Here is a 13465-nt window from a genome sequence, read left to right as displayed (position 1 = left end):
TCTTCCTCTGGATCACCAGGCAGTAACCAACAATATATTCTTATTTTGTGTGTTATAAAAATACACAAACCCAATTCCCCCCCCCCCCTCTCTCTCCCTCTAAGACCTATAGTAGATGCTACACATTTCCCATGCTATAAATTAGCAAAACAGGTAGCAGGCTCTTTTAACCCCCTCATTAGTCATAATGCTTCCTATATATCTATTTAAAAAAAAAACTGTCCATTTTAAAACTTCTCTTGAGAATTTAATATTAAAACAATGAGGATATTTTGACTAACTTCGATATCACTTCACTTTTCACCAATATTCCCTTAAAAGGACATCTTATCATTTATTAAACAAGTTTTTCCTCCTGATATTACTGATCCATTTTCCTTTGCTATCCATTTTGAATATTTCTTTTGAAATCACAAAATTTATAAGCAGGGATACCTCTGTGGGTTCTCAACTCGCCCATTGCTATTTTTTTATGGAATATTTTGAAAAACAAGCTCTTAGCTCAGCCCCTCTCAAACTTTCTTTCTTGTTAAGATATGTGGATGATGTGTTCTCCATTTGGCCTTATGGCCCAAACACATTACTCCTTCCTCTCTCACCTCAATAATAAAATATTAGAATTTTATTATCGAGAAAGAAACTAATGATAGATTAGTCTTTCTAGATGCCTTGGTAACATGCCTATCCAGTTGTAATCTGCCCTTTTCGGTATACAGGATGTCCATCCACACAGGCAGATACATTCACACTTTCCCATTCCTTCCCCCCCTCTTTAAAACACTAACCAGTAGAGCATAACAGTTTGTCTATTTGATGATCCTCTCTTTCATAAATGCATACTCCTCAACCAGTCTCACAGACGGTCAGTTTCTGCATGTCTTTTCTATGGGAAAATTTTTCTGTTGTCACTGTTTGACAGAACAGGCATAGCATTCATTAAACCCAGCATTTTTGCCGAACATACAATAATAGGAGTCACTTAGATGGAATAGGAGAGGAAAGACTATCAGAACAAGTTTGTGTCAAGATGACAGGAAAAAGACTCAGAGGAAGACTAAAATGTAGGTGGATTAATGCAGTTAAATATGCTTAAAATATAGGTGACAATAGTATTAGGGTCCCAGACAACACTAATTTGGAGGAAAATTGATCCTGTCCATCCCCAGAGGGCAACATAGGAAGAATTTGATGATGATAGTGACCAGTAATTTTTTGCACTGCAGCAGTTTTGTTAAAAAATTGTAATAAGCTAAGATTTTAATAATAGTTCAGTATAAAAGATCTTTTTTTTTCTTTTCAATTTCTAATATTTTATTATTAATCTGGGTAGATGATGTGGAGTGAAATAACTGTTTTATAAGTGAAATATAATAATTTTGCTACAAAAATACTGAGCTGCCACTGTTATGTAAAAATTCATCTAATTATGAGGTAGTAAATATCTTTATTAAACTTCTATACTTAAATTTCATCAATAAATCAACTCTTCAGAGTTAGCACTTTTCAAAATCAGTTACCTTTTTAAAATTTATTTTATAAATTCATAGACTCGAGATGAAGATCAACATATCAGTGAATGGCTAAAGTGTCTTCAGAGCTGCCATGATTTACTTCAAAATGCCACTTCTATATTCAACCAAATGAGTAGTAGTACTGTAGGCACTGAAGTCTTAAGTACTGAAGAAGGTTCTGGTTATGTAAAAAGTAAGCTAAATGTGTGTGTATATATATATATTACAGTAAGTTTCAAATTACCTGTAATGAATGAATATTTTAGATGCCTTAAACACTTTTCTCTACTTAATTTAAATGTCATTAAAAGATATTTGTTAGAAATTCCTATTTAAATCCATTATTCATGTACTGTTATTGGATTTTTAAAATCTTTAATATAGGCCAACGTTGCTCAGTGAAAGTGGTGCTTGCATCCTTTGTGCTATGCCGCCTGAAGATGGATTTAAGTTCAAGCCTGGTCACATCTGGAAGTACTTTTTCTAAGCCTTTATTCGACCAGTTCCTGAGTTAGTTGATCTCTGGCACTGGTTTTTTCTTCTGGAAACTCAGATTTTTTTCCCCATAAACAGAAAATCGACCATAGAGCCCACATTATTTCAGACAGTAACATATCCCATTAGTGTTAGGTACCAAGAGATAGCAGCACTTGCTTGCCTGTCTCTTCATCAATTGCCACTTATAATTAGTGATAGTCCTGGGCCTGCTATCTCTAATTGGCTATTAGTGGAGATTGAACTGCCCACTCAGTCTCCAGAAGATAGATTGTGTTAAAAGGCCTCACCTACTCCCTATAAGGGAATAAAAGATGTTAGCTGATTATTTATTTATTATTTTAAATCTTTAATATATAGTTTTAAATAAATAAATTCTCCATAATGGAGAATTCTTTCATTTAAAATTATTTTTAGTTAATGTGATTAGTAATAGACAGAGATGAAATGTAAATAAATTGTTCTGTAGTAAAATCACAAGTATAATATTATTTTTTTGTCCATTACAAGCTTATTAAAATAGATTGAAATGTTAATGTTTGCATAAAGTAAATGTAATATTACCATGAAGAAGCAGTACTTCAGTCACTTGCATTTGAGTAAATCATAGATAATTCAGTTAAATGTAATTAGAAAACTTGATCACTCATTTTGGAAGTCTCACCATCAATCCCGGATTGTGTTGCTCATATTTACATAGGACTTCTGAAATGCCTCTTTTGCCATAAAGTTTGGCCAAATCAAGAATAAAAAGTCAACTCAGGTTCGCAGATGACTTGTCTCTTTTTTTCATATGCATGTATATTTTTACTCACTGTGTTCGGACAACAGAAAAGAAAATTTTTACTTGAACAGATTAAAGAAATCCAGAAATACTTCACAATAAATAATACTAGAAAATTTTTCCATGAAATTAAAAACCAAAAAAACAGGCCCACATATAAAAACAACAATAGCAATCGATCAACACTAGCCACTAGAGTTGAAATAGCAAACAAGTGGAGAGAGTACTTTAAAAAGCTCTTAAATTGTGATGAATCTGCTGAATCATTTAACCAGAATATTTATCATACTTGTCACCCAAATATATTTAAACTTTCACTAGCTGAAGTAGAAAAAAGTGTAAAGCAGCTCAAAGACAACAAGGCACTGGGTACTGATGAAATAGTAGCCGAACTCATAAAATATGGGGGGAAGTGAATTAACCACTCATTCATGATAAATTTAATATGGGAAAAAGAATAGATCTCTGCAGAATGGAAAGAATTGCTAATCATTCCAGTATACAAAAATGAATCTGAAAATTACAGGGGATATCACCATTGTCAACAGGATTCTGAAGAAATAGAGCAACAGTACCAGAATTTTACACTAGGGGGGGGGGAGTATATAACCTGCAGGTCAGTATTTTATTCATAGACTAGAATGGCATGTGATAGCATTCATAGAGAAGCCTGAACCAAGTGAGGTGAAGTGATTGAGTAAGAGTATAAAGAGCTACAGAGAAAGAAAAAAAAATGAACATTGAGGAGCAAATATAAAGAAAAAGATAATCACATTACTCGTGTTCAGTACAAAGTGTAGGCAGGTGATGACTAGTATAGTAAGAAAGGCTAAATCAGGTTATGAGAGAAAATTGGCTAAGCAGGCCAAATAAATCCAGAAAATATTTTTTTCTTATGTAATGAGTAAAAACGATTATGGAAGAAATAACTTGAATCATTGCCAATGGTAGGAAGGTAATAGAGGCAGAAGAAATAATTAATAAGTGATCATTTTGCAAGGGTGTATCATCTAGGTGGAGATTTTGCAGTTGCTGATGTGGCATAAGAAAATTAAGGAGGTTGTAGAAAACTTTTTAAACTTTCTGCAACTATCTCTGTTCCAGAGTATTTTAATAATAAGGTGAATACACCTTTCAACTACTTGTGTATGGGAAATATGACTTCTGCATTATTCAACTTGGTATCTCGTCTGAGTATCCCATTGATAAGACCTTGATAAAGGTCAAAACTGATCTGGGTAGTGACCCTTCCCATAATGCATAGCAATATACTTCTTGAAGGAGGTGTGCTTTATATTATGGGATACTATGGCAATTTAAGCCATTAGCCTCTATATACAAGTGGCCTAATTGTGAAGATACTTCATAGGCAAACTTGGCAAGTTTAATTTCATTTCTAACCAAGTGAAAAGACTTTTGCCAGGTGGTTGCTGTTCTGGCATTGACACCTGTAGCTCGTTGTTAGCGTGAAGTGATCTTTGCCATTTCTAACTTGGTTATTGCTGCTTTCACTGGATGGTTCTGTAGAAGATAAAAAAAGCTCTGTGTGATATGATACTCTGGCTTGATTTTGTCCATACATTGGATGTGTAATCATTCAGATGTTTGCAAGTGCTCATTTACTGTCAGAACAGTTATTCTAATAATAGCTTGTAGGTGTATTTAATCTTCTGATAAGGTTTTATACTTGATAAGGTTTTATACTGTGAATCATATGTCCAATGTTTCAGTTTTATTCCATTTACTCTTCAAATCTGGCTTCTGCCATTGCAGTGGTTCAGATTATCATAGTGCCACTTGAGAAACAATCTTTTCCATATAATTTCTGATATTATTTATATGCTTTACTTTGCCTGTTATTCATCTTATCAACATATTGTGTTCTGCATCCTCTTGGTAGTGTTCATAGTTGGTAGTGGTGCTAATTTTTTTCTTTGAAGCATGCAGTGAAGGATGCCCAGTTTGTTTCCCCAAATTTAGACATCAGCAAAAATGGACAAAGACACATGTGACCAAAATATCTTAATTTTTTTGGTTGCCAAAGGTGTAGTATTTTCAAAGAGGAAACAAGACTGAGCTAAACAGATTTTACTAATAATAACAAAAAAATTGAAGCCAAAAAGAGGAGCACATCATTGACGTGCTCCTCTTTTTGTTTGTGAGATAGAAGCCAATGAAATGAAACACTGGGTGCTGTAGGCCATAGGGTACAAGGGAGAATGAAGAAGCATGCATTGGCAAATTCCCTCCATGTGAGGCATCTGTATGAGGTGGAGAGGACCTCCTAATAGTACTGGCCATTTTCATTCTTGTTCTTTTTCTATGCTTTTCTTCTGGTATTCTTTGCTGTACTTCTTCTGAGTCTTTTACTATCTTATCTTCCAGACCACCATCATTGGGATCCAATGCCTTGCATTGTAAATTTTCCATTGTAAACTCGATTGAGGTGAGAGAGGAAAGTCTAATATATCTAATGGGCCATGAGGTCACATGGAAAACATCATCCATATATCTTAAGCAGATAGAAGGTTTGAAAGGATATGAGTTAAGATCTTGTTTTTCAAAATATTCCATAAAAAAATTGGCAATGGGGGAGGTGAGAACTTATAGAGGTACCCTCAGCTTATAAATTTTGTGTTTCCAAGAGAAATATTCAGAATGCATTCTTCTTCTCTTCCGTCTAAGACGGGTTGAGTTTTCTTTAGAGCAGGATCTTCTAGTCTTCTCTCTTCCATGCTGTTCGAAAAAGTTCCTTATATGTTCTACATCCGGAGATGTTCTTTATTGATTTCAGCCAGGTAATCTTGGTCTTCTGGGTCTTCTTTTTTTCAGTTGGGAAAGTACTGATTAGGACGTTAGGAAGTCTGTCTACGTCCATGTGTGCAGTGTTGCCAAACCATCTCAGTTGTTGTTTTCTAATTTTTTCTATTATTGTCTTTTTATACTATAATTCTTGTCTGACTATGCTGTTTGTTTTCTTTTCTATCTAATGTGTTCTTGTAGTATTTTATTTTTCTTAAGCATTTCATTTCAAATGCCAGCAGTTTTTTCTCCTCTCTTTTCTTAACTGTCCACTCTTCTGCTCCATAAATGACTCTTGGTATAATTATTAATTCATATAATTTGATTTTGACTTGCTTAGATATCTTGTTTGTTTTCCAGATTTTCTGTAATTTTCCCATGGTTGTCCATCCTATCACTATTCTGTGTTTGATTGTTTTGAGTTCATCTATTGTTTCTGTTAGTTTTGATCCAAGATATATGAAGTTGTCTACTTGTTCTATTTGTTCTCCATTTAGGGTGACTGAGATGGTAGTTCTGTTCCTCCCTATTTTCATCACTTTTGTCTTTTGTATATTTATTGTCATGTCATATGTTTTATAGGTTTTGTTTAGCTTGTTTATTAACCTTTGTAGTTCATTTAGGGGTTCTTGCAATAAGGACGAGATCATCCGCATATTTGATATTATTTATGTTTAAACCATTGACATTGATTTCAAGCATATTGTCTGTTGCCTTCTTTACAACTTCGTCTAGATATATGTTGAATAGGCATGGGGATAATGGGCATCCTTGCATTACTCCTTTTTGGATCTCTATGGGTTCTATTCTGAGTGTATCCTTTTCAGTTATTGCATTTGTCTTAGAGTAATATTTTATCGGAAACTGTATTATATATTTGTCTATTGCTTTTTCTAGTAGAACTTTAAGAAGGATTTCTCTATGTTGTTTATATTGATGCTATCAAAGTCCACAAAACAACAATATAGTTCTTTATGGTCTTCCTAGCTGAGCTCTGCTAGTTGGTGGAATGTGAAAATCTGGTCTATTGTAGAATAGTTTCCTCAGAAACCAGCTTGTTCTATGCCTATCAGTTCTTCATAGGTGTTTTTTAATCTATTTTGTATAATTCTTACGAATATTTTGTAGGTGTGGGAGAGTAAATTGATTGGTCTGTAATTTCTGCAGTTTCTTTTGTCTCCTTTCTTGTATATTGGGATGATCTTTCCAGTTCTCCAGTCATCTGGAATCTCTCCTGTTTGTAGTATTTTATTGAATAGGATTGTTAAATATTCTATTGATGTACTGCCTCCATATGACCACAGTTCAGTAGGGATAGTATCAGTGCTTGATTTAGTGCTTTATTGTTTTTCATCTGTTTTATTGCATATCTAACTTCTTGTAAAATTTTTGGGTGGTCATTATTTTCTTCTATTGTTGGCATTGTAGTTTTGTTTTCTTGGTGAAAGATAGTCTTAAAATGGTTTGACCAGATTTTTCTTATATCTTCAATATTCCTGGTTTCGGTCATCTTGTTGTTTATCACTGTTACTGCTTTTGCTGAGAATTCCTTTGTAATTTCTCTTAGTGTCATGAAAGACTTTTGGGTTGTTTGGTTGGTATGCTTCTTGACATTTCTCAGCTTTTTCTTCTAACCATTTTTCTTTGGCTTTTTTGCATAGGTTATCAACTTTATTTTTTAGTGCTCTGTATTTTTCTCTATTCTCTTCATTGTTTTATTGGTTTACAAGTATCTTGACCTCTCTTTTCTCTTCTATTGTAGCTACGATTTCTTGGGTTATCCACTGTTTGTTTATTTTGGGTTTGGTACCTAGAGTGTCTTTTGTAATTGATAATACTGTTTCTTTTCCTTCTTCCCAGTATTTTCCGCTGTTCTGGAAGATGGAGGATTTTAATTTCAAGTACATCTGTTCTAAAAATCGACTTCTGCTTGAGCTATCTTTTAGTTTTGATAGGCTGATGTTTTCTTCTTTTATGATATTGTTTTCCTGTTGAATTTTATCTTCGCTGGCAGTTAATATTTCGTGGTCAGTGTCGAAATCAAAGCCTCTTAATGTTTGTACGTTATTTACTGATTTTTTCCATTGTTTGTTTATGATGATATAGTCTATGCAGTTTTATATATATTATCATCTGGGGATGTCCATGTATATTTATTATTAGGGCATTGATAGAACAATGTGTTTGCAATCATTAGATCTTTGCTTTACAGAAGAGGAGTAATTGTTCTCCTCTGTCGTTAAGCTCTCCGTATCTAAATTTCCCCATCACATCTTTTTTGTCTGCTGTGAACTGTCCTATTTTAGTGTTAAAATCTCTCATCACTATCACGAGTTCTCTATTTTTGGAATTCTCTATTTCCTGTTTTAGTTCTTCATAGAAATTTTCTATTTCTTCCTCTGAATGGTTACTGTCTGGTGCATATATTTGGATTATTTTAATTGTTTGACCTTTTTCTTTAGCTTGTAGTTTGGCTGTGAGTATTCTAAGAGACACTGGTTTTATTTCAATTACTGAGTGTGTAAGTTTCTTCTCAATAATGCAACTCCTCTGTGTATGTTATCTTTTCTTCCTGAGAAGTATAGTCTTCCTACTGGTAAATCCATGAATCCATCTCCACACCAATGTGTCTCTGATAAACCTAAAATACCCCATTTCAGTCTTTTAAAATTTGCCTGAACTAATTGCAACTAATTGCAGGTCAGTATAATGATCTTATGCTGAGGGTGGCTATGTGTTTCACGTCCTTGGCTGACCACATTGCTGATTTCTCACCTACTCTATGTGGTCTTCGAGTAGGCACGTCGGCTGTCCCGTACGCAGTAGCACTATCTCGGTTTGTAGACTTTCTCTGGCTCATGGAAGTTACTGGCATAATAATGTAACCAGCTTGCCATGCCTCTGCTACATCCTTTGGTCCACAGCTCTTTATTCAAAGCAACCCATTTGGGTTTTCCCCATCTGCCACCTGGGGGACGTGCCTGGTAGGAGTGTGGTCTCCAACAAGTCAGAATGTATAGCAAAGGAAAACAGATCAGGAAGAAAAACTTCCTTTATAAGCAATAAGGTGTCATTTAAAGAAATATTGATTCTCAATTCAATAGAAGTTTTTAATAAGAGTTTTTAGGAACATCATCTAAGAAAGATCAGGTAAGAGAGCTTGCTGTTTTGCTCATTTATAGCATGGGGAAATCTGTAACATCTGTTATTGGTTTTAGGGGGAATTGGGTTTGTGTATTTTTGGTAACCATATATCTGGGGGAGATGAAAATTGAAGGGTTTGAGTTTTATTGTGATTTAAGGAGACCATGAAGACCTTTCTGAGTAGACTTCAATTTTTTGATCTGAGATTTGGTGAGATCATAATCTAAAAGTCTATGGGTGGAGCAGTCTCTTGGGCATCATTCTCATAGACTACAACCATATTCCATTCCAGCAAGTTACACTTCATACAAACAGATGTAGTTGCCATGCGACTCTTTTGGATCTCTTATAACAGTATTCTGTATTTACTTATTTCCTGGCACAAATATTGCTCAAAATAACTTGATGACATTATATTGCAGTTAGCAGTCCTTTACTTTAAATGGATGATTTAAACGGACACAGCTGTGGGATGGTGCCTGAACTGATATCAAAGTAAGGGTTGTAGAGCATATGCTCAACAACAGTCTCATTCTCTGAAACACCTTCCATATGTTACCCAAACATTCATTACCATTGACTGTCTTCTCACCCTCCCTTTTCCCACTGTTTAAGTGTGCAACTGATGACAATTTATTTGAGAGTGATCATTTCCTCATGATATCCACTTTTCTTGCATGGGTTATGTACTACATCACTGATATCACAATGCAAAAGTAAGCAAGCTGATTGAGTCAGCTCTTCTACTATTTGTGATGCATGCGACAGAATGTATTAGACAACCTTCTGTAACTGCAGGTTATAAAACATCAATTGGTTTCTACTTTTCCCTAAATCATGGCACAGTGTGAATTGCACAGCAGCCAGAGAATCTCAGAACAGAACTTGAAGTATCTTCTGCAGATACCACAGCAAACATCATCTTTCAGACATGCCTGAGCAAGACACATCTACTATCAGAACCAAAAGGAATCCTGGATTCAATACATAATTTTTTTAGAACATTAGCCTTGGATGAAATCCTGAAAATGAAAGGCATATATACCATCCCATCACTTTTTATCCATGAACATAGTGGATGTACATTTTTCCAAAACATCAATAATATCTTCTTATCCGTAGAATTCTTCCAAAAAATGTAAAAATAACACATTCTGTACTCTGAGTGGTATGTAAGATTACAACAGGCCTATCACAAAACAAGAAATAAAATCTGCTTTGCACAAATGTTGCAGTCTCCCATCGATCAACTGCTGTACCTATTCAACAGAATTTTCTATGAGAATGTGTTTCCAGTTACCTGATAAGAGGCAATTATTGTTGCCTTTTCTAAGCTAGAGAAGGATTCAAAATCCCCAATAAACTATCGTCCAATTGCTCTGACAAGCTTCCTGTGCAAGATTTTTTTTTTTGTGGGGGAGGGATGGGTAACCCTCATCATCATCATCTCCTAAAACATCTTTTCAATGCTAAACCTCATCCTAATCTTTATTTTTTATTTTTCTGAATTTAAAGTTCTGAAGTCTGAAGAAAAACAACAATTTTATTATTATTAAAACAGAAAGAAAAGACTGTTGTTCAAGATAAAAGTTCAAGATTGATTTGGATAGATTGGAGGTCTGGGCTAGGGAGAATGGATGTCAATTTAATGTGGCAAAATGTAAGGTTATGCATTTTGGGGTGAAAAGATGGGAGGCAGTTTACTGCATTGGTGGAACCGTGCTCCAGGAAATTGATGAGGCACGAGATTTAGGAGTGTTGGTGGATAAGGAATTGAAATTTAGGGGACACATTGCAAAAGTGGCCAAATCAGCTCATCAAATCACTTGGTTGCTGAAGAATACGTCGACAAGCAGGTTATTGTTCCTCTGTATCGAGCCTTGATAAGACCTCATCTCGACTACTGTGCTCAGATTTGGTCACCTAGGTTTCTTCTTGATGGGGAGGAGGTGGAGAGGATCCAGAGGCGAGTGACCAAGATGATAGCAGGTCTGTGGAATGAACCGTATGAGAACAGGTTGAGGATTTGTGGGTTGCAAAAATTGCTTGATAGGCGGAGGAGGGGAGATATGATTGAGACATTCAAATTACTGAAGGGTTTCTATAAAATTAATTCAGAAGATATTTTTGAGAACAGGGCTGGTTGTGGGAGGACTAGGGGACATCCATGGAAACTGGGCAAAAGTGTGGTTAGTAAAGGTGTTAGAGCTGGGTTCTTTACTTTTAGAGTAGTGAATGAGTGGAATGCGCTCCCGGAGTCTGTGGTGGATGCTGTGACAGTGAATGAGTTTAAGGCGAGGTATGATAGATACTGTATGAATGTCAAATAGTTGTGATGAAAATGATTTGGGGCCTCCCTCGATGAGTCTAATGACTCCCTGGAGTTGCCCGTAATAATAATAATAATAATAAAAGAGAATATGATTAAAAAAAAAAAAGTATTACTCAGAGAGTATTCTACTTATAGCCAGATGAATACACTTAATTCTGTTATTGATTCCTGAAACCTTGTGTGTTCTTTCACCTAGATTATATTTTACTCAAAGTTCATAATAAACCTGGTATTCCATTAAGACCAATTGTTAACTGTATAAGATATCCTGCTTATCTAATTTACTTGCTACTTCTACTAGAAGATCTTGAACTTATATAAAAACATTTTTATAAAATTTATAAAAAAACATTTTTGATTTTAAAAACAAAATGTGGAATCTTCTAGGCCCTTCCATTGTTATGATCAACTTAGATATTGTATGTGTTTCTTCATCATCATCATATTCCTGACATATACCCTCAGCAGGCTGTACAGGATATTAACTGTTCTGGCACGATGGATTGATTGGACTTCTTGTCCTTTACTTGGTCCACAAACTCAACGTTATCCCTTCTGCATAACCTATGCATTGACTCATTCACTATTATGGCCCTCCTTCTCAGCTCTGCTCTGTCATACCATGGCAACAGACTCGCTATCTTAACTTTCTTACTCTTTTCTTTTGCTACTTCCAGTAGTTCATTCATGTCCTCCCTCATGCCATACTTTTCTTCTTTCAAATCATTTGTTCCTGCCAAAACAATCAACTCTTTCGCTTTACCCTTTTGCTCTCTAATAGCCTCACTAACATAATTAATTTTTGCATCCAGGAAGCATGATTTTGTCAGTCTCTTGCCACTCACGCTTCTTACGATAGAATTGTCATAAGACTCGCTCCTTGAATTTTCCTTATCTCTTAGTCAAGCATTCATTTCTCTTTCTCACACTTCTTTCTTTCTGATATCAGCTGACCCACTCACCAGATGTTTTTGCATTCTTTGCAGCTCTCACTTCATCCTGTGTATCACTCTGCATAACTGAGCTTCTCCCTCATTATAACCAATTCATTCTTTACATCTGTCGTACTACTATTCTTTCGATCAATCCTTTTATGCTCTCTCTCTCAATTGTGTCACTTTTAACCTCTCTTTCAATCCTGCCATTACATCGCACACATTTTCATGCATATTTTCTGTTCTGTTCATCACTTCAATCTCATGACCTGACCCACCCTTTTGATTCTCACTTTCATAGCATTTTCAGTGTATTTTTCCACCATTGTCACTTCCATTTCAATTCCATGATTGAAAATGCATTACCAAATGCAAATTCCATTTGCATTTGGTAATGCATTTTCCTACCCTGTTGTTTTTATCTCCAACAAAGACTAACTTTTCTCTTTCCTTTGTGTCAGCTGTCTTCTCTGATGCCTCAAAAATCTTCTCCTCTTCATCCTTAGTAGAATCTTCTGGGGGATTATAGGCACAAATAAGTCTTTTTTTTTTTTGTCCAATTCCCCATTCTGATATTTGCCTGCATCACTCTACTTGATATTAAATGCCATTCATGACAATTATCCTCATATTTAGTGTGTGTTCAATACTGTAACTACTCCTTTTCTGTGATTGTAATTGTCTGAATATAACATTTTGTATTTATTGCTTAAAAAGGTCACACCTTGTGTCAATCTGATACTTATTCAATGATACTTTTTCATTGATATTTCATGTGTTGATTACTCCAATGTTATTTTCATATTTAAGATATAATCTCTGAATAATTTTAGACACATTGATTAAATAAGATTAATTAAACATGTAGAAAGACGTGTTCGTCGTACTTGTTGTTTATTTTTTGATGGTATATATTAGAACACAGAATAATAAGTAAATAATTATTTATTGACTTATTGCTGATATTTCACTGGTGTTATAACCAGCATCTTCAGAGCACAAAAACACAGTTTGTCACAATAGGCGAGACTATAACAAATTTTGTTATAGTTTTGTTATAGTTTCGCGTATTGTGACAAACTGTGTTTTTGTGCTCTGAAGATGCTGGTTATAACACCAGCAAAATATCAGCAATAAGTCGATAAATAATTATTTACTTATTATTCTGTGTTCTAATATATACCGTCAAAAAATAAACAACAAGATTAATTAAAATATTTAACAAATGGTTTGTTTCAGATTTAATAGAAGTGTATCGAGTAGCGTGCAGAATCTCACAAGCATCCCATTCGGCAGGAAAGCAGAATGATAAATTACAACAAATACTGAAGGATACTGATCAAGCTTGGAATAGTTTAACAGTGTTTTTTGCTGGTTCCTCATTATTGGTTAGTTTTCTTTGTTGTACTAAAATATCTCTATGCTTATGTAATATTGAAAGAAAAAAAAATTAAGGTAGAAG

The 13465-nt window shown here is 34.7% G+C and overlaps 1 protein-coding gene across 1 annotated transcript in view; it reads left to right on the top strand.

Annotated features, from left to right (window-relative positions):
* LOC150102040 (synergin gamma-like) overlaps positions 1-13465 on the top strand; it is a 228772-nt gene that overhangs the window by 196439 nt on the left and 18868 nt on the right. Inside the window, exons 11-12 of the mRNA XM_090400155.1 lie at positions 1548-1704; positions 13243-13391. Coding sequence (XP_090256281.1) covers positions 1548-1704; positions 13243-13391 — 306 coding nt within the window. The remainder of the gene's footprint in view (positions 1-1547; positions 1705-13242; positions 13392-13465) is intronic.

The sequence above is a fragment of the Typopeltis vanoorti genome, chromosome 11 (genome assembly GCF_054136105.1).
Source record: "Typopeltis vanoorti isolate ZY-2024b chromosome 11, IOZ_Tvanoo_1.0, whole genome shotgun sequence".
Lineage (NCBI taxonomy): Eukaryota > Metazoa > Arthropoda > Arachnida > Uropygi > Thelyphonidae > Typopeltis > Typopeltis vanoorti.
This window is presented reverse-complemented; position numbering and strand designations above follow the sequence as displayed.